This window comes from Xiphophorus hellerii, chromosome 12 (genome assembly GCF_003331165.1).
Source record: "Xiphophorus hellerii strain 12219 chromosome 12, Xiphophorus_hellerii-4.1, whole genome shotgun sequence".
Taxonomy (NCBI): Eukaryota; Metazoa; Chordata; class Actinopteri; order Cyprinodontiformes; family Poeciliidae; genus Xiphophorus; species Xiphophorus hellerii.
In genome coordinates this window covers 20,307,111-20,329,988 of record NC_045683.1, presented here as the reverse complement: position 1 = coordinate 20,329,988, position 22,878 = coordinate 20,307,111, and the positions used below count along the sequence as shown (strand labels likewise).

The 22,878-nt window shown below is 37.9% G+C and overlaps 1 protein-coding gene across 1 annotated transcript in view; it reads left to right on the top strand.

Annotated features, from left to right (window-relative positions):
* Positions 1-22,878, top strand: part of arb2a (ARB2 cotranscriptional regulator A) — a 161,548-nt gene that overhangs the window by 53,429 nt on the left and 85,241 nt on the right. Inside the window, exon 7 of the mRNA XM_032577461.1 lies at positions 9,598-9,816. Within this exon, the coding sequence (XP_032433352.1) occupies positions 9,598-9,816 (219 nt within the window). The remainder of the gene's footprint in view (positions 1-9,597; positions 9,817-22,878) is intronic.

The window sequence follows — 22,878 nt, the reverse complement described above, 5'->3', positions numbered from 1 at the left end:
TTGCTTCAACATTAAAATATGTCGGATGATAAATTCACTGGTTATCATCCTTTATTTTATCTTCTTTTTAGGCTTTTTTAGCCTATTAACACATCCGTGATCTGCCCTGTGAATTCAAACTCTCAACTCTCCTGTTGTAAATGGCATGCTTTGATGTAACTAAACAAGTTAAAAGTAGGATCGAAAAGGGAAAAAGTTGACAAATGACTTGTGTAACATTTACTTGCACAATCGATAGCTCTGACAATTTCCACCTGGACGGTGATTAATGCTACATCCACCCCCTATCCAAGAGCCCCCACCCCCAGCCCCTTACCTCCCTCTGTTTGTGTCGTGCTGGGCGCAGATGAAGCAGGCTTGCGAACTCCGTGTTTTTCAATGTGTGTGCGGGTGTGCGTGCGTGGGTGCAGGCGTGTGTTTGTGTGTGTTCATTAAAGTAGCAGTGTCAGTCTGGACATTCAGCCTCCAAACATCCATTGAGCATCGATAGTTGTACAAATACACTCAGCGTCAAGTGTGGGGAAATAACTGACTGGGCTTTTTTGGGCTTTTCACCGTGGTGCTTTCCATATGAGTGTTTTCCTGTCTCCACAGATGTGCTGAAAATAGTCAGGTCAAGAGTAGTGAAATAAAATGAGAGAATTAGAAAGTAAAACAGAGAAATAAATGTAAATATAGGCACAAAGAGAAGCAAAGGCATGAGAGATCAGACGGCGTACGACTCTTTTCACTTCCTCCACCCCACTGCTCCACTTTGAACCCATTTATAAATATTCAGCTCCACATATAAACACTAGCCAAATGAGCTCAGGCATCCGAGCCAAGGTTAAAAACTCTACTTCTCATTGCAGACTCAATGACTTGACTAGCTCAAAAGGTTAGTTTCTTATTCTGACCCAAGCTGTTTATGCTCATTAAGATCAAGGGAAAACATAATCATTACTGCACAGTTATTTACTCAGGCCAAATTAGTGTATGATTATTTTAGATCAAGCACAACAAAAAAGTGTCTTTGATGTTGAAATGAAAAGATGAATTTAGAAAATGTAATCATATGTGCAGTCTTATTTCATGCCAGACAAATCAATACAGAGGATGAACTGTTCAGAATAAAAAGGTATAAAATAAACTCCTGTTTATTGTATACCTATGTTAACAAAGAGGACTTATTTTTAAAAATATTTGTAAAATGTGTAAAAAGTCCTGAAATAAATACGTAATTTATTGCAGTAACATAAGTGCATATTGTAAAATTTCCCTAACAAATTGCCTTTTTAACTTGAGTATATGTATTTATTTCAGAGTAAAACCCTTGTTAGCAAATTGTTTTTTTTTTACTTTAGTGATCTGTGTTAATCATTGGCCTATTATGTAATTAATTAGCTTTTTATGTTTACCTTTTTAGATTTACTGTAGCATCTGTTTTATATGTATGAACACAATATACTGTATGTTCTTATTGTTCCTATTGTTGCTAAAATATTCAGACTCACTATAGTGGTTATAATAATGTTACATGTAGCAGTTATTTTGTTTATTGGACTTTATTTATTTGTTTTGATGTATAAACTTGCATAAAATTATGAAACACACACCTCTTAGTTTAGTCAGTTGTTTTTCTAAATATCAAAAATATTGATCCTTTTGACTATTAAGAATCTGACATTTGCTTGGTAATTAGTTGGGCTATCTGCTAAGGTAGCCTGCCTCTCACACCTTCTCTCTGTAGCTTTAGAACAGCATTACATAAATAAGTGTTGCATGGTGCTTTAGTTTTCATACCATGAGACCGAGGGACAGAAGCTTTATACAGCAGGCTGAGTGTGCTGCAACAAGTGGGGGAGGGGCATTATTGCACTCTTTTTCTGGGATCTCATTAGAAATACTTTAAACTCAATAGTAATACCCAACAACTTTATTTTTTTTAAGAAGGCACGCTTTTAAGACTGCAATATACCATTAGAACAGTTATCAGCTTATGCCTATTATCATGGAGTTTTGTTTCTCCTTGCTGCTTTTCACAAGGGGGGAATGCAAGATAACATGACTTTCTATAAGGCTGGTATGTTTTGATCTTCATTTGTTAGGGGATGACTAGAAAAATTATCTGGTAGCTTAACATCGTCACGTTTACAGTCAGAGTAGTAATTCAAAAGTTTAAAAGTACTAAAACTGTGACAAATTAGGCCATCTAAACATTCTTATTACACACAATAATGACGATAACAAGGAAGTAAAACAAAAAAAGATAGAATTTCACTCTTGGAGAACTTTAAAGGTCTGACATGTTCACCTTACAAAATTTCCAAAACAGTAGTTTTAAGGCATTTTTAAAATCTTCATAGTGTTGCAAATGATTGTGGAGAAAACTGGATGTGTACTTCTCTGACTGTAGGTGTACCTCACACTGCGTAATGTTGTCATTTTCATCTATGATCTTGCTGTAAAATCACATTTAGATCCCGACTTCAAGTACTTGCATGGCCCTGTAGCTATAGCTAGTTATCAAGAGGATGATTGATTTTGGCTGACAGGCTGATGACAATCCTGTCTCATCTCCTCTCACATCACCTCTGAAATCCACACGTCTTTTTCATAACCCCCGTAGTACAGTAAGTTCGCTCCCACTTCTGTGCGCTCTCCGTCTAACAAAACTGTGTGTTTTGTGATTATGGGGGGTCTCGAACTGGTGCTGTGTGAAAATGAGAGAAGGGGGCACCGTGACTTAATCTGACAGTACTGTGCGAAGTGTGTGGTATCTCGGCCTCAGGGAGACAGGCGTGGGGAAAAGAGAGAGGTAGAGAAAAGGAAGGGAATCCAGTTGGATAAAGGGGCCCTGCATGGAAAGTTAGCTCACACAGAGGCTGAGACAGACGAGGTCACACAGAGCAGGGTGGCCCTGACAGAGAGGGAAATAGAACAAGAGTGTGCGTTTGTGATTACTGTATTTACTTTCTCCCTCAGTTGCATTACATCTCTTTTATTAAGAGTCTGTGGTTTTTGCTTAACAGTTGTAAACATTTAATATCTTTGTCATTTTCCTAAAGAAAATTATTTTTTGTTCGCTTAGCATACAGTGCTCCCTAAAAATACTAATATCCCTAGTAAACCTGAGTTATAAGGCCTTAAAATAAATTATTCTAGTAGGTACTTCAAGATGCCACTCATCTTTTTCACCTCTCTTACCTCTCTGCCCTGTGCACTCTGGGAATATAAAAATCAGTACAATCTCATTCTTTGCTGTTTTAGTTGTTTTAAACCTTTAAGTTATGGTTCTGACTGTAAATATTGGAAAGTTTAAGCCAGTAGCTATTTTGTTGTACCTTTATCCTAACTACTGATCATCAACACACATCTGCCTCGTCTGTCTTGCATGTACGCTTGCTTTCTAATTTTTAAAAGTATTTTAGGAAAAGGGAGGTTCTTGGGAAAACAATGAAGAGATCAATGGAAATTATTTTCTGAAATCAGCATCCCTACATCTCGTAGAGCACTTCTATTCCAGTATCTGTTGAAATCCAACTTCAAGCACAAAATCATCTCAGTTAAGTTCAAATTAGGGAATCACCTGAACCCAAGAGCAATGCCAAAGACTGGTGGATAATATAGCACCAGTCTAAGTTAAAACATTTGCATTTTTTTTCAAAAGTAAAGATTATCTTTTTTTGTGTGTGTTTGAATTCTTAAAACACTGCATTTTTATTATTTTGAGCATTTAATATGTTGGTACATGGTTGAATAGACTCTGTTGTGATTACTTTATGAAATAAACCACCCAAATGAATACTTAAAAATAATAGAATTAGAGAAACAAAACATTTATTAGGTGGTCCATTAATTTTCTCTGTACCAATTTGTTTGGTGACCCAATTAAGATGTGAACAATTCCTAAAAGTTTTACTATTGTGCTATAGGAATATTTGGAGATATCTGAACCTCCTTTACCACCCTTTGGTTCCTCATCCATTCTCATTTCCTGAACACAGATCTTCCTCACTTGAATACCATGTTTTCTTGTCTTTCCCATTATGTCACATGGCAATTGACATTGACAGAAATTGAACTGTCTTACATTATCTTTGTACCTGTAGGGATAAGAAATTTGTGAATTACGAATCAAACGTAAATGATGATCTGAATAATTTCAACCTGTAAAGATTTAAATGAAGAAAATGTTTCAGTTATATTTATTTTATAGACGATATTACTTTTTGCTTATTATTTCTTTCTGCAAATATGTTAAGCTAACTGGGACCATGATATTGTTGAGACAAGGGAGCAGAGTAACAGGACATGTCTCTTTACTTATCTCGTCTCCTGACAAGAAAATATGAGAGCCTGAGAGCTCGTTCCTATTCCTAATTTATTGAGCAAGTATCCTTAAAATATAAATGCATGAACACACATGTATAAATGTTTTTTGATAGAAGTGCAAAAGGTGAATAAAAGAACATTTATGTTCTTTTTTTATTCAGCAAGCAATACTGACATAACACATACAACCTCCAATTCACCTAACCATACCATCCACTTTCCTCACTCCATGCACCCGTGACCGCTATCAGCCATGCTTTGTACCTGTCAAGTGATGTCCTTTTCCTTGTGCCCGGATCCCTGCTTCACTACATGAGAGCTCTCACATCAAAGCGTCCTGGAGCTCCACGCACACAGATGAAACACCCTCTCAGTGTAGCCGGCTCTGTCCCCCGCTCCGGCACATTAGACACATTTCACTTCATTACAACACGACTGGAAAAATAGAGGTGCTGCTGTCTTAAAGGGACATCTTATTTACCTTCACTTGTACTTGTGTGCTTACCAAGATGTGGATACCCAGAGGTGCACAAACACATATCTTAACAAAATAAAAGACCAGTAGAGACAGCAGGGCTGTTTTAGATTGTAGCTGATATTGCAATCAAAGCCAGGATATTTAACACTAATATTTTATGTCTATCAGTTAATTTGAAAAAAATCTAAAGAAATGTGGCACTTTTATTAGATTAACTCCAATTTCATATTTTTTTTCTTTTAAATTTTTTTCATAGAAGGAGATGACCAGCGACGGGTTTCATAATTTGACGAGACAAGCCCTAGTTTCCGTAGCAGCAGCGGTCTTTGTTGTGCCATCTAAGTGTGAGGACAGGCCGACAAAAGAGAGCTAAGGAGCGTCCAGAGCACGGTGGCGAGGGTCGGGTTGTTCCCCCCTCAGAGGGGGCCGGGGTGACCCTCTTGACCGCTGGCCCCAGGGCAGAGACTCAGTATGGTAGTGGCACAGGGGCACCCATAGGGCATGGGAAGGGACTTAGCCTGCACACTACAGCAGAAAGACAAGATTGACCTACAGCTAGAGGATTGTGCGTGTCTATTTTATCTAACACAGTGTGTATAAGGGACAAAAGAGGTGTTAGCAAAGCTAGCAATGTGTGTGAGAGATTTTGACATGTCAAAAAAAAAAGCATGTTGACCCAAAGATGGCTATGGGCAGTCTGTGTGGGATTCACACTTTGACAGCACATCACAAAACAAAAGATCAGATTTTTGTTTGTGTGTGTGGAAGGTGGTGGGGTGTGGGGGGTTAACAGTGAGATAGAGCCACCAAGACAGAGAGACCAAACTAAAGATGGTTGTACGACAGACCTATTTGTTGGAAGAAGCAAATGTGCAGATTAAGATATTGGACAAAGGCTTTGTGTGAAGAGGATGGGGGAAAAAAAGAAGCTTTTTATATCATATTGGAAAATCACAAAGCATTAATGATATTAATACCAAAACTATATTTTTTTATGCTAAATAAAATTGCCCTAATCTGTTGTAAGTTTGCACAGACAAAAACAGGCAAGTTCCAGAGTGATTGATTCGAAGAATAGAAGTAGAAAGTGAGTGGACACAGACATCTGGGATTTCCTGATTCCAACGCAGTCCTCCCAGTGTTCAAATGAATGATGGCTTCCGACACATAGATGAACCTGACAGCCCTGCTCCTCCAAATAAAGCACTCTAATGCTGCTGGTCTTCTTTACAGCAATCTTCTCATGGGTGACTGGCCAGCTGAAAGGGTTAGCACTGTTAGGTTTATTATGTGTATTTGTGTCTCTAAAGGAAGGGCTATAGGCCATAACCTAAAGACTAGCTAATGGCTGGAAGCCGAGGTCCTGATGTTGGCTTTAGTGTGCTTAAGGAAAGAGAAAGTTAAGGGTCAGACTAAGACTAAACATGTTTAAGGGACACAGGGTTCATATCAGAACACGAGGATCGTTGATCTAAACTATTAACTTCTGCCCTTTGCAAGCCAGGATGAAGGTAAAGGAAAACTATTTACTGAGAACCCATGACATACGACTCACCCCATAAAACATCTCTAACAAAGATTGGGTGATTTATATTTTTACTTGTTTATTTTGTATATGAATTATGTTTTTTGCCATCATTTCACAAGATGTTGATTTTTCTTTTCTTATTTTGTTTTCTCAATGATGCAGTACATACAAACAATTGTGTTGGTATCTCTTAGAAAGCGCTACTTCAGTGTTTACAGATTAAAAGCTTTAAACTGGTTTAGCTGGTTTTGTCAGTTATTTTATCAGACCACCACCAGTGGGCAGTGGCACAAAGCTATTGTGTACAGGCTGTATCTCTTTTCTCTCATTATCTTTGCTTTATTAATTTATCTATAACTTAATTTCTCTCCCCATTTTTCAATCCTTCACTCTTCCCATCATCTTCCAGTAATTTTTTTTTGTCTAGCTATGCTGATGTCTTCAAACTTCAGTAGTCGTGTGTATATATCTCTGTGATGTTGGATTTAACTTGTCGGTCTAATACATCCTGTTCACTGCTGCTTTGCAAGCACTATAATTATTATACATGTAAGTTTTAAGGTTAATCTGAAAACATTTGGATGAATAAATACCATAATCTGTTAAAATATCTTCATACTTTAAAACTGTTGCAAAAGGGTCAAATTGTTATGTAGTATAAAACCAATAAGTTTACTAAAAAATATTTTTTTTTTTAATAAATTGCAATATTTCATAATTTGTAAGTAGAAACATTGCACTTTTGTTTTCAATTAAAATTGTTATATTTTAAAGGCAATTTAATAGACGTTAACCTTTAACGTTACAAACAACTATCAAGAAAGGAATTTTCGGACTGACAGGAAGTGAGAACCGGGCAAATTTCTTCAATATTAATAAGTGAGAACGTGTCATTTTGCCGTTTGAGCCATTTTGCCATTGTCAACATACGGCAGGTGCTAAGGGACAGGGTGTGTGGCAGGTTTGATGTCAGTCGGCACAGGAGGGACACACACACATGCTGCGTCAAAGGAAGACAAGCACATTGTGTTAACACTTATTAAGGAAGAGGAGACGTGCTGCCATGAGACGACACTGTGTCCGTTGGAGATTTGCAAAGGAAGCTGAAATGTATCTCCTAAAGGTCTTCTAGTTGTTGCTTGTTCCTTACTTAATCCTAGTGTATGTTTAATTTGAATTGTCTGTGTTGAAATGATTTTGGCAGACAGCCATCATTATTGAATTTTCTGGTGTGTTTGTGTGGTTATGTGTATTTACACTAGGGCTTCTGTGTAGAAAGGACAGTCAAAGTGAAACAGGAATCCATCTATTTCCTCCTTTAAACAAAGGACTTGGGATAATAAACAGAGTTAATTAAAACAGGTTCAAAGTTGAAAAAGTCATTTGACTTTAGTAGATTGACCTTTTTTTGTCCCTCCATACACTTTTTTCTTCATTTCCTGAAAAATGCTTTTGTATTTTTTTCCTAATTTCTCTCTCTGTGCGGACATTATCATCCAGCACTCTTTTCTTTTTTATATTTTAAAGGGTTGTTGTTAAATGATCAGAAATGCTGAATAATAAAATTTTAAGCTATGCACAAAGAAACACAAGCAGCTACAGAAAGATATGTTCTTTGCAAACCCTCATTGTGTGATGGTAGTATTGATTGGGTTTGATATTAAGTGACACATGGCCTTTGGAAGTCACTAAATGCTACTCACTGACTGAAACTACCACTGCTGAATTCCAATCCCCCAGTTACTTCTCAAGCTTGTCCCTCCAGTGACACACTCTCCTTTATCTCATTCACTGCCCTTTCTTTCAGCCTTGATTCACATCTTTCCCCACAGTTATCCAAGAAGCTGTGCCTTTAAAGTGTTGTAATGATATTTGCTCACAAATGGCCAATGCTGAGCTCTTTATTAAACACAAAGACCATGAATCAGAGATAAGCTGATATGCTGTGGATGAGCTTTAAAGAGCATACAGCTATTATGTTTTTTTTTTAATATATATATAATTTTGTGATTTTTAAAAAATGAAATTATGACCAAAGTTTGTTCATTTGACAAAGTAAGGCAAAGCAACTGTAGCCAAATGTCAAGCTTTCAGTTGGTGCTTAATAGTTTCTGATCTGACTCACATATCTATTAAAAAGTGTGAAAAGTTAAACACAGTATATATTATATATAAACATTTTCAGCACCTTTTTTTATAATTTTGCCTCATTAAACATTTTAATGGTAAAAAGGTCAGCAAAACAAATGTATGTTGAGGTGTTCAATTTCCAGTACTATTAAACTTTGACTTGCTAAAACTAATTTTAATGTGTGTAAAGAGGATTCAGTGTAAAAGAGTTTTATCTTATAAGAAAATAGACAAAATTAATCTGACTATATATTTTAAGTTGCCTCTGGTGTCTTGTACAAGCAAATAGCTCAGCTGGTATTGCTAAAGAAGCATTCTCCATACAGTCTTAACCCTAGTTTGTAGATTTCCTGGAGGCTAACTTAACTGGGAGTACCAGGGTTTCGACCTCTCCCCTGAAGTCCCGAAAGAGGGTCAAAAGACCTGAGTCCAAACTGACGATTCTGATGGCTCAAATTAGCATCCCTTCTTCAATTGTAAACGTGGCCATTGACCGTCAGGCCAGAAAGGAGGAGTGGAAAATCATGCAAAACTGCTTATAGGATGCTAGCTTTTTAGCTAAAATCCTTCAGGTCAGTCGACCCGTCTCTGGGCTCCAAAGGTAGAAATGTTAAAATAGGACCCTTCTCTGGTACTTACAGTGTAAAGAAGCATTCTCCATGCAGTCTTAACCCTAGTTTGTAGATTTCCTGGAGGCTAACAGCACTTCAAAATCCAGCATGGTTCATGACAGATGATAAAGGTTTCAAATGCTAAATAATAACTGTGATATATGGGCCTTCCTGTTACCTGCTGAAAGTATCGCTTCTCCTTTCTATCTGACAGCTCACATTAAACAATATGTGTTCACAAGTCTAGAATATTAGTCCCTTTTAAATAGAATTTTACATCAGTTTGCTCTCTCCAACTTCATTTCTTTCAGTAACAGTGGCCACTTTTAAGAGTGTTTTTGTTAATGCAACCCAGTTACTGCATAGTTGTGCTTTGTTCACTTGTCAGAATGACTGGATTTTGCGTTGATTTCAAAACCGTTCAACTGCTAGATGTTTTTTGGTGCATTTCAAGCAAACTCGATAGTGAAAGTCTTAATCAGTTAAAGTGACTGATTTCTGATTTTATACACAACTTTGTGCTGGATATGTTTTAGGAGGACTACGGTGTGATGGTGCTCAACCCAAACGAGAACTACTTGGAGGTGGAGAAGCCAGCAAAGGACTCCCCCATTAACTCTCCTGCCGAACCCTCGGATGAACCTGCCGAAAAGAGGGAGCGCAAAGATGAACAGGAGAGCAAAAAGAAGAGGGAATTTTATGAGAAATATCGCAACCCACAGAAAGAGACTGAGACTGAGCGTATCCCTATACGGGTGAGTAGGAGCGATTAAACCATATTCATGCTGACAAAGATGAGAGGAAGGAAATTTTGGACTGGGAGAAGAGGAGAGAGTGGTAGATGTTTGTCAAAATCATGCGCGATGGGGGATCTAGACAGACAGACTGTTCCAGGGTTGTAGACGGAAGTAGAGGAGAAGAACATAAGAAAATGGGGAAGGGGAATTGGACAAATTTTGATAACAGAAAAGTGGTAAAAATGTGCGGATGGCGACTGAGCTTGCTGAAGTAGCAAGGCAAGGATTTGTTAGGTGACTAGGGATGAAGGGAGGATGGAAAGCAGAGGGAGAAAGAGAGGCTCTTGTGTGGTCAGCCTGTGTGTGAAGAGGTTGGCTGTGCTCCAGTCGCCTCTCAGTGAGCAAGTGTTAACCACATGGCTACCTCCCTCTCTCCCTCGTCCCCTCCCTTTTTTCTCCTTCAGATGAAGGGCTGGTCAGTGAATCTCTGGCCCGACACTCTTGTTGACCACTGGGATTTTTATCTTCAAAACACACACTCTGCAAATACACTGTAACACTCTTATCAGCTACACTCTAACCATGGGCACACACACACACACACCCACACACGCGCACACACATTGCTTAAAGCACCTAGCTCAGCCAGTTTACCTTGTGGTCCAACAAAGGAAATGACTCATAAATCTAGTTTCTTTGTCAAAATAAATGTGATGAACAGTGAAAGCAAGGTTATCCCATTCAACGACATCTTGTGTTACATCCCATTCAATTTTAAGTTTATTAAAATAGTTCTTTTAAGTAAATGTTTAAAACATTGTTTCCACACCCAGCCTTTTTCACAAGAAGAGTGAACTATATTTATCTAACTTTGCTTCATGGCCATGACTTTAGAGCAGCGTTTCCGTCTGCCACACACCTGGATTGAATATGTGGGTGATTAACAGGCTTCTGCAACACTTGATGGCCATGCAAGCATTTGAATCAGTTGCTCTGTAATAGAGCTACATCTAAAACATGCAGAGCAGGGGGGCCTGAGGACTGGAATTGAGAAGCGCTGCTTTAGAGTAATGAATTTCAGAAAATGTATACAGTGATAGTGTATGCTTGCATGTGTGTGAAAAGTGTCACTCTGATTTTTGACAGGAGTTAGGTTTGCTGTGGGACTAACAGGCAATGTGTGAGCTGTCAGTGCACACTTCTTCTTTCTCACCCCTCCATCAGTACCTTTATGCACACTTTAATAAGGCATAATTAGCTTCAGTGGTGTCTTATTCCATCACACCTCTTTACATATTTCTTACATGAGGAATTAGCTTCACAGTATCTGACATTAGGTTTGTGACATACGATCATTATGTTACACAACCCTGGATTTACTATACTCTGTAGTGTCTTTCTCACTTTTGCCTCATGTTTTAGTTGTAGGACCGAAGCAATACAGCAAAAATGACAACATTATTCTTTGTTTGAAATAATCTTAGTTTTGGTCAAAAGATTGTTTTGACAGCTGAGGCAGACTTTACTTAATTTGCCCTTACAAATCATGGGAGAGACCTCACATTTCATTAACATTCACTAAATTTAGCTGTGTTTCTAGCTGCAGAGGTTATGCACTCATTGAGCTAACGAAAGTTAAGTCTATTGCAACTCCTACCTGATGTGGCAAGCATTAGTTCTTCGTAAAATTGTTTGGATGTTTATTCAATATACCAGTCCTAAATATTTATTTAATAATTCCTTCAGAATAAATGTATTTCTTCCCAGTGCTGCATAGCCATCTTTATATTCTTTCTGGGGTATATTTTTCAGTCTGTTCATTTTTCTCTATTTGCTATAACATTTTCTTGGCTATGATGTCACAACATTTTCTGTGTAACTGCTGAAAAAGGTCATGACTTCCAGTTAATCAGGTTTGTGAATTTGCCATTTTTTTCCTCGCACAGATTTTGTAGTCCAAGTTCAGCTATGCCGAAGTTGCAAGTAAACAAGTCAAAATGGTGGGTTCTAGTGTGTATTAACCCACAGGATTTCTGATTCTGACATCACAGCATCTTTGCAGTGTCTGGTTAAACTGTATTTTTCTCAAGAATGTACCCACATCAGGGGGGAATGTCTGTTTACTGCGTCTGTATCAAGAGGGATTTTCCCAAAAACTTTGTCTGATTGAGGCATCAGTTCCTGCTCTCTACTAAAATGAGGTACACAGCAAAGTGGGAAGTTCCAAATAACTCAAAAATTACAGCAAAGCTTATGTCAGACATGAATTTTGTGTGTTAATAATGACGTCTTGACCATTGGTTTGATAGCAGCATTGAGATTTCTGCTTCTGTTAGCACTGTGTACTAACTTTTAGTGGCCTCCTTGAGAATATAATTGTACTGCAATTGGATATTGCAGTACAATTTTTTGGATATAATTATTTGGGTATGTTTTTGCCATTGTTGTCATGGGGAACACATAACCCAAATGCATTTAGTGGGGATCTTAATGTCCCTGTTGGCTAACTCCTTAATTATGTTGAGGTTTTGTTTACTTAAATAATATCGTGGTAGCATTCATCTTATAATAGGTATTTAACATGCATGGACATATAGTTAAACTACGCTCCATATTGTAGGTAGCTGGTATGGATGGAGAGGGAGTAAATACAGTAATAAAACCATTGTGATGCATTCATTTGACTGTGTGGTTCCGCAGGCTCATTGTCTTCATTCTCTTGCTCTCAGTCAGACTCTGGATTTTTTTGGGCCTGTTTATGTTTTTTGTCCTTATTTTATAGCTAAAAAAGAGTAAAATAAAACCAACGAAAATGTTCACTTGTGATGCATTTGACAGAATACACTAAATGGTGGTATCAGGACTTGAGATAAAGACTAATGAGTGAGCATGACTGCTTTTTGTTGTAACCGCTTGAGTTTTGACTTTTGACCCAAATGTGTGAAAGATAATTGTGAGTATGACCTTGTCTTTTTCTTTTCACTACGCCTCCTTTTTCACTATTTTACTGTTCTTCCTGCCACTGCCCTGGAGTAAGCTGCCACATCCTTACATACACTCACAATGAGTACAAATGTGCACACACACAGGCTCTGTGCTTGTATTTCTGCTTCAGTTTGCTTAGTCTGTGTGACTGGGGGATTAAATCAAACCTCTTAAGGATGTCTGTTTTCATCTTCTTTTTTTTTTAAATGTGCCTCACCAAGACTTACTCCCTCACCAACCTTTTTCATTCACCAAATATCAGATTTCAACTCCTGTTGAGCTGCTGGACCACCTGCCCAATGCCATTCCAAAGCATGCATATGTATAAACCTGAAGACAATGTACCTGTACCCCTCATAATATAGTTGTATATAATCCAGTACAAAAATGCAGATGGTTTTAGCTTTTTTGCCTAATTATCCAGGACCTCCTAAAAAATGTGTATTTCTACCAACGAACAAAGATCGGTGCTCTTGCACACACAAACACACAGCAACCCACTGATAGAGTTGAGTTGATTAATACGCTTCCATACACACATTAATAAGCTCTTAACCGCTTTTAGGATTCTTACTTTTTAGCCCCGGGTTCATAGTGTGCAACCTCTCAACCTCATCTAATCGCTCGCCTCTCTTCTCCTCCAGATCCCCACAGCACCGGCCCATGTTTAGAGGGATAATAGCGAAGGAGGAGGAGAAAGAGGGAGGCATGAAGGGATAGAAAGTCTGATCAGGAGGGATGCTGATGAGGATAGTGAGGAGTAATGCGGTGGGGAGGGGGGTGGGAGCACTGTCTTAGCACTTAGCCATACAGAAGTTTGGGAGTTCACTTTACTCTGAATTTTAGCAGTAATCCAGTTAGCTATTTTCTGTCAGCCAAGCGGAGGAATGGCAGGAACAAAAGGCACATTCATGGGCTTAAGAAGCTTCCAAAGACTTCACCCAAGGCTGGCTGGCTGGGATTAGGCCAGTAGGCCCAGGAAAGAAGAAGGGGGGAAAGGCGAGCAAAGAGGACCAAAAAAAACAAAAAACAGAGCATCGCCCTTCTTTAAGCGTCACTTAGTTTTGTAAATGACTGTAATAATTTTCTCTTTTTACAAAAATTTGTCTTTTTTTCATTTTGGTAATTATCCAAAGACTCGCAGACAAATTAGATTAAAACAAAAAACACTCTTCCGATCTGAAGGAGCTGCTTGACATTTTTTGCTATGTTTTTTTTAATGCTAGCTATATTCACTGTTATTGCATCACCGAAATTAAAGTGGTACTCAGAAGATGCTTTTTTATATCAGTTGATAGAAAGACAAATACAAAAAAATAGCAGTATTGTCCAAATAAGCTCAAACAGCCAAAAAAAAAAGTTTGACTTTGAAGTAAAGATTGATGTGCTTAAATACTACTTGGATTTCAAATTTTATAAAATTTTAAGAAACTGAACAGTTGACTAAGAGCAAATGCTGGTGGCTACTTGCATTCTGTTCTATTTCTGAAGCAAAATCTAATAATGACATCAAAACCAATTTTTTACCCAGTGTAAATCTTAATACTTAATGCATTCAAACATTGTTGAAACATTTTCACAAACAGTGGTATTACATATATTTATGTGTGAGAAGGAAGTAAACTGCAAATATTACCGTAGGTATCAACATGTTTTATAAACATAATAACCATATTGGGATTTGAGGTTATGTTGGTGAGAAAATTACATCTCCCCCCTTTGAATTTTGTCTTTAGGGATCCTTCCTTTTGATTTTTTCCACAATGGAACTTATTTTGGATATTTTTCATTTAAACATAAAATAAGATTGTTGTTTTTCAGTTTTTTTTTGTTTTTATTTTTTTTTTTTTTGTTTTGGGTTTTTTTTTGTCTGTGTTTTTTCATAAAAACACAAACTGCAAACAGACCAAATCCATTTGCGGTAGTCTTTGTAATGTCTTGAAAGTGAAGGAATGCTTGAAAAAATATTTAGTGAGGTGGTTCTTGTTCCAGAGTTAATGAACCACATATTTTTATTTGGTTTCTTTGTACGTCAGCTATGGCCTGTTTATTATTTTTTTTTTTAAATTAGAGCCATGCATTTTTTTAGAACATTGTCTTTATTTCAGATGCATGCAAAATCAGACCCTTGTTGGCTGCTTTTTTCTTGATTGCAGCTGTAGCCTAACCAGCATGTATATTTTTTCACAGTACCGTTGAAGTTTTCCTAAGGTTTGTTGCTTCAATGATTTAGTGCAGGCCAAACCTTTGAATCCCAGCTGTGTTTGTCCACTAAGGCACTTCCTCTCTTTTAAGCACATAGTGTTTCTGTTCCATTGTTCAGAACTTTATACAAATGGACTTGTGGATTCAATAAAAAATCATTTTGGCACATAAACATACTTAACAAAGCACACATCAGATATTAGAAACGTTGATGATTCTACATGACATCGCTGACTGGAGTTTTGCTTTTTGTCACCCTCACCCATTTCCCCCAACCTGTGACCCACAAGCAGTTATACAGGCAGTTAATTGACTTTTGACCTACAGTTTTGACAAGAAGTTTGGCTCAGTATTTCCAAGGACAGGTAGAAACTTGATTAACCTTTGAACCTGGTCAGAGGAGAGTTCAGTGACCAGGACTAGATGGCATATCACCAGCTTGCTGCAGAGAACAGATTGGCTAGATGCAATTTTATTTTCACTTCTTTCTCTCTTTTTTTTCTCTTTTTGGCCTCTGGCTGCCCAAATATGTTTGTACAAAGGATTTATGTACATGTGTTTTAGTTGTCTTATTGTAGGACTCCCACATAGTCTGTCCAACCAAGTTTTTGCAGCATCTTCATTTAATGTCTTAGCAATGCAAACAAAAAGCTAAAATTAAGTGAATGTTTGATTCATACATGATTAATGCCTCAGAAGCTGACTAAAATCTTTGACAAATCAAGTCAATTAAATGTCCTTTTTACAGACTAACATCCAGGCAGAGGTGTCTGTTTTAAGAGTATTTAGATAAGTCATCTGAAAGTCTAAAAGAGGAATAGTTTTAGTTGGATTTTGGTCTTGTTTTTCTGTGAGAGCATATTCTGCACATATGTCTTCTGTAGCACAGAACATCTGTTCATGCACACATTTGTGTGCAGCTGTGTGTTTGACCAAGGCAGAACCTGCATTGCCGGTCTCAGATCCCTGCTCCCAATCTTCCAGTCAGGTCAACCATCAAACACTTCCATCCTGCCCTCCCTCGCACCTCCTCACCCACCAAGCTCCGTGCCCTCAGTCTCCCACTCTTTCTCTTGCTCTTCCCCTCTCTCTCCCTCTCTGTGCACACAAGCCTGCTGTAAATACAGCCTGGTCCAAATAAAGACATACAGACACACACCCAGGTACACACTTATGCACACAGCCCTAGGGGTCATCCTGGAACAAACACAGCCTTGTCTGCCTGCCCGCTCTCCTTTGCCTTATGTCAATTAATGACTCGCAGTAATTTCACCTGACAATCGGGGCGGCATCGAGAGGCTAGCTGAGATGTCACGGCGATGACCTCACTGGCCCGCAGACACTCTTTTCTAATAAAGAATCTCACAAACCCACAGCAACTTCCTTTGTACTTTGTTAATGAGTTATTGATTTGAAACAATGCCCTGGCAAATATTGTCAGAGCAGAGTGACCCTACCAAGGTCAGGCTATTTTATTGTATACAGTCCGCACATGCTTATCTGCACGTGGGATAGCATACACACTGTAGTTTTGCTTCTCTTTCTTCATCGTTCTTTCTCCATGTCATTTACTCACCCTCCACACGCTGTATATTCCCTCATTGCAAAGTCAAATAACACACCTTCTCATAGATTTCATCCTCTCTCTCTCTCTCTCTCTCTCTCTCTCTCTCTCTCTCTCTCTCTCTCTCTCTCTCTCTCTCTCTCTCTCTCTCTCTCTCTCACACTCTCACACACACACACACCTAGTTTCCTGCTTCTTGTTAGGCTTACACACATTTTTCACCTCATTCTCCCTTTTCTCTGTCTCTTTCTCACATCATTATATTCCCAATCCTCCATAGGTGCTATACCTGCTAATTACCCACAATGCCACAGTCATTATTTTCCCATCTCTGCCGCTAATTTGCTCCATACCTTCCTTCCCCCAGCTCAAGCGGACCCATCAGCTCACAGACAGCTTCCAGCTCGTCTGAGCTTTCCGTCTGCTTTTAAGGAGAGGAAAGAATGAAACAAATACGAAAAGGGAAGGAAGAAGAGAGAGAGAGGGATGGCAAAAGACTACATGTCCCAGCCATTGATTGGATTGCAATTGCAAACAGGTGTCCTACAGGACCACTTTTAATTGTACACGAAGAGACAAGCATGCCATTGTGCACAAACAAACAGAAACTAACTTGTCCTAATAACCTATTAGCTAATACCAAACATGTAATTAGCTACATTGCTTATTTAATATCTAATCATTAGGCCAAATGAAAACAAGTTTGTTCTGTGCTGAGCTTGACATATTAAAGATTGTAATGACTAGGACTGTGAATCGCTTAACTCAGTGTGTGGCCTGAGCACAATACAGGAAGGAGAGATTGAAAGATTCAGTGAGTTGCAGAACTGTTCATGCCCATAGAAGAGATTTATACATTTTGTACATTGCCTCTACACACTCCTATGTATTTTATTGGGATTTTATGTCATTGACGAACACAGTGGAGCATATGAAACGTTATTCTGGCTGCTGTGCAACTCATCTCCTTACAGATTCAAAGCATTTTTCAAGTCTTCTGTGATGGCCTCAGATGTTTGTTACAGAGAGTATTAGTGAACAAACAACATAATGAAGACCAAGAAATACAGAAGACAGTCTATTGCTTTAATTATGGAGAAGTTTAAAGAAAAGTTATGTTATAAAACCATATTCTTGTATTTGAGCATCTCATACAAAACTGTTTAGTTAATATGACTGGCCATGACAAAACCAGGACAAAGTGTCATTTTGGATATTTTGAGTTATCTAGACATTCTGAAAGTGTGGATTCTAAGCTTTTTAATGATGTCACATAGAAATAAAAAATTAAGTAAAATGAAAAAGATATTAATGTTGGTACTCTGCTAAAAAGACAGAGTAAAATGACCAGCTTCCTGGTCTGCTCATTTACTTTACATTGTAATAACCCCACTTCCCATCATTGACTACCAACAGGTATGACTGGGAAGGTATGCAGTCAAGAATGAGTTTCTGTCTGGTTAAAAAGAAAACACACACATATATATATATCTATATATATATATATATCTATATATATATATATATATATATATATATATATATATATATATATATATATATATAGATATAGATATATATATATATACAGTACAGACCAAAAGTTTGGACACACCTTCTCATTGAGAAATCAATGGGAAAGTGTGTCCAAACCTTTGGTCTGTATTGAGTACAGACCAAAAGTTTGGACACACAGTTGTGTCCAAACTTTTGGTCTGTACTGTATATATATATATACTGTGTATATACTGTATGTGTATATATATATATATATATATATATATGTATATACACAGTAAACCCTCGTTTTTCGCGGGGGTTGCGTTCCGAAAAGAACCCGTGATAGGCAAAATCCGTGAAGTAGTTACCTTTATTTTTTACAATTATTGTACAGCATAATTAAATACTCTACATTGAAACCAAAGAATAAAACCTGTTTTCAGGCCCAAGCATTTTTTTAAACAAATATAACGCTTTCTTACAAATAACTACAAATAACGATTAAAATAATCATTTTAATCGTCAATACGAAGTACAGTAGGACAAATTGTGACTCGCGTATTTCACTGTGCCTCTGAATGTGACGCTGCGGCCTCACTCCGCTCTCTATTGTCTTTTTCTTCTGAAGCCTGTGGTGCAGGTGAGTTTTTTTCGAAAGAAAAACATAGTTATCGGTAGTTGTTGTCGCTCTGTTTTTCTACTGGGCAAAAACATTTACCAAAATTTGCCAAGCTGTATTATGTATATTTAAATACTGTAACGTTATTGACACACAGGTAGAGAAGAAGCGCGGAGACTGTTTAGCCAATCAGGACGCAGAATACAATGCACTGAAAAAAAACTGCACAAAGAAATCCGCGAGGCCGTGAAAGGTGAACCACGTTATGCTGAGGGTTCACTGTATATATACATATATACTGTATATATATATATATATATATAAGTTTTCAACAGTTTTGTGCTTCTTTGTTGTGAGCCTTTGTCATGAAGTGGTCAGTGAAACCTGAACTTCAGTGGAATTAAACCATGGCTAAATACATAATGGAGAGATTATTTTTCTCTTCTAGCCAGGGAATGCCTTGGGAATCTCCCAGAGGAGCCACCCCAAGTGGCTGTAGAAAGGGAAGTGTGGGCCTCCCTGCTTAGGCTGCTGCCCCCTCAACCTTGACCTTGAATAGTAATACATGCAGCATGCTAAACAATGTTTTTGTTAAGCCCAACATGGATTATTATTTTATTTTAGATGTTACAGCTACTAGACGCAGTTTCACTCCTGTTCATCATTTCACACTCAGTGAAGCCTTAGCAGTGCAGCACCTGGCCAGGTAGACTCAGATTTGCATGCTGACAGTATCATAATAGTGTTCTAAAAACAAAAAAAAAGTTCTGAAACTCACAAATTGAGAAATTGAACATTATTCCTGTAGACGTGAATGCCTCCAATCATAAAAATATTCCTGGCATGTTTTTAAAACTGTATCTTTCTGGTGGAAGTCGTCCTCTGAAGTAAGGATGTACATCTGTTGGCTTCAAGAATGTCCAGTTATTCTCATGTCATGTTGCTCTTCTCAGTTCCTTCAGAAAATTCATCTAAGAGAGAAACACAGCTAAACATGTAGAATCTACAGTCTTCAAAGGAATTTAAGCAAACATTGCAGCAAAGGGTGTTTATCTGACATACTGAACCAGAGAAACCTATGCATACCTTTTCTTCTGATTTACAAGTTCCCAGTACTTTGTGTTGGTTTGTGTCATTAACTATTGATAAAATACATAGAAGTTTGTGGTTGTTACTTGAGTGCAAAATATTTTAGGGATTTTGAGTAGTCTGGCAAGGCACTATATTCAGTGAAAAGTAGAGTGTGTGAGAGGGACTGTGTGGGCTGAATAAGCTACTTGTTTGCCTTCGTTCTATAAGAGAAGAATGAGTGCCATCCACTTCATGGCTTGTGACAAACTACTACTAGTTCTCCTGGATTCTGCCATGTTATGAGTGTTTGGATAGATTTAGCCTCTACCTCAGATATTTCTCTGAATTACACCTTGAAATATTTAAGTGAGCTTTTTTTCAAAGGTTGGAACCATCGCTGCACTAGCAAAAGAGTCCAGATTTAATAAAGTTGTTTAGAAATCCCGTGACACTGTTCCGACAGTTTTGGCACTCCCTAAAAGGTTTGTAGAGGAGTGCAAAAAAGTAGAATAGCTCTTACCCACGAGATGCTTTCCAGTTCCACGCTGCTGACTGTCTTCCAGCCAGAAACTTCAGCACTTTCAGTTGTTTTCTGTCATTTAGATGAAGGAGGAGGAGCAGGCAGGAGAGCAGGGAGGTCTTAACTGGTTGTTTGTCAGAGTGTGTTGATGTTGTTGGATTCATTGTTTCCTGTGTTGGTCAGACACTTGGTTTGTGTTGGCTTTGGTCCTGTTATTCTGGCTGCTGTGCAACCCATCTCTTTTTTTCTCCCTGCTTCTCATCACAGTGAATAAACACAGGACCAGTATTAAACTGGGCTAGATTTAGGAAAACAGGAGCATGTGTGTGAAATTGACTGTGCATATGTGTGTGTGTTGCGTTTGTGTCCATTAGATGCATGCAATTAAATGCGACTCTATAAGCAAAATGAACGATTTTTAGGTAATTTAAAGTAAATTGGAACATCCCCAGCACTTGAAAATTACCAGCCATATTGTTTCAGGGAATTACCATGTAATTATTAAAAAAATAACTTTATATTTTCCAGTACTTTTGGCAACTTCATTATGTCTAGTTGATTGATTGATAATAGTTAGCTGTCAGCTTCTTAAGAATGTTTGGACCTAACTCTATCTTAGTTTTATAATAGTTTTTTTTTCTGCTTTGTATTCCCTGAGGAGTAACCATAGATCCCTTTACATCCACTCATCGCATACACAAACAGCATCCTCCCTCAAATGTCCCTTGACAGTCATGGTTGAAGAAAGATGGCAACAGGTGCACAGTTTGAATGCTATTCTGACAAGGCTGGCAGATGCACACACAAACACACAAAAGCAGCACAGACTGTGTAGAAAAACTCTGGGAAGAAAAGCATAAAAAATAAAATACCTCATGTGAGAGCTGGTGACAGGAAGTCGGTCTCACAGGGCAGCATGCTCCACTTCAGCGAATTAACCTCAGGAAATAATTGCAGCAATAAACTAATGTTGTTTAGATTATTCAGTACAGCTCTATGCCAGGTATTCAGTCACTTTGTTTTTGCTGCTAATGTATCAGCAAATTGGTGGGGGTGGAATCAAGGGCTCTTTGTCAAATTGAAGACATCAGTCTCCGGTCAGTGAAATATTTATTGAAAATTGAATGTCATCTATATGCTACCATGCTTTTTTAAAGACATTCACACCCCTTTAGAATTTTTTTTAACCTACAGTCTCAGATCAATGTATTTAATTGGCATTTGGAACCACGATGTAGTAAACTTTGAAAACTGTCATTTATCTAAATATAGGTGACTGTAACTTAATGAGAAGAGTAGTCATGTTTCAGTTGGAAAGTTGTGGACTTAAATCCACCTGCATCCACATTTACATGTCAATGTACGCCTGGGATTTTCACTTATCCCCAAGTTGTCTGCCTAGCTGGTCACTATGACTGACAAGTCACGAGTCAGAACATTTACCATTACCACCTACTTCCTTGCCACCAAAGGTGTAAATTTTTTGGATATGACTATATCACCTATTCAGATCTACAAACCAGCATTTGTATTTGTCAAAATAGCTCACGATCAGTCAGATTGGAATATATTGTTTTGATGTATGCCTGTAGTTGGGGTGACCCATTCTTGCATAATAATATGCTCCTAGTTAAAGTATTGCTTTGAAGATCTGGTAGTTTGATTAGTGCCATTACGCTATGAGCCCTAGTTTCACGTCTTCAGCAGCCTCTAAAAGATATTCTTCCAGAATTGTCTTGTATTTACTGTCACCATTTCCTCATCAATTTTGACCAACTTCCCTGTTTGCTGCCAGCCTGTATGTTGTGCTAGTGGGAATATTGGACTTTGCAGTTATTTGCAGCTCTTGCATGTTGGTCCAGAAAGTTGTAGTTTGGTCTCACCTAATCATGCTTGCATCCACTTCATGGCTTGCTTGTGACAGACTTCTACTAGTTCTCCTGGATTCTTTCTAGTGTTCTGTAATTAATAACTAATTTTTGGAGGGCACAACTAATGGTTGTCCTACCTGTCTTTCCACCTAGACAGTGGATCTCCGTTACTCGTACCTTTTGGTTGCTTCTCTGTTTAATGCCCTTATTCTCCATCCAGTTAACTTATGACAGCCATGTGTAGGTAGGTCTGCAGCTATGTCATGCTTTTTTCACTTTCAAATGGTGGAAGTTCTCAGTGAGATGATTAAAGTGTTGGATATTCTTTAATAATTTAAATCTTCCTTCTACTTCTCTACAACTTTATCCCTGATCTGTCTGCTGGGCTCCTTGGTCTTCATGAGGTTGCTTGCTCTCTAATGTTCTCTATCAAACTTTTTAGGCTGTCACAGAACAAGTGAAATTATCTTGATGTTAAAGTAAACACAAGTGTACTTTATTTATAAAATTGGTGACTTTTGTAGATTGGTGGTTGCACCGGATTTTAATTTATTAAAAGGGGCTCAACGATTTGAAAATCAAAACCTTTACCATTTTGTGTTGGTCTGTCATATACAGTACAGACCAAAAGTTTGGACACACCTTTTAATTCAATGAGTTTCCTTTATTTTCATGACTATTGACATTGTAGATTCACACTGAATGCATCAAAAATATGAATAACACATGTGGAAATATGCACTAA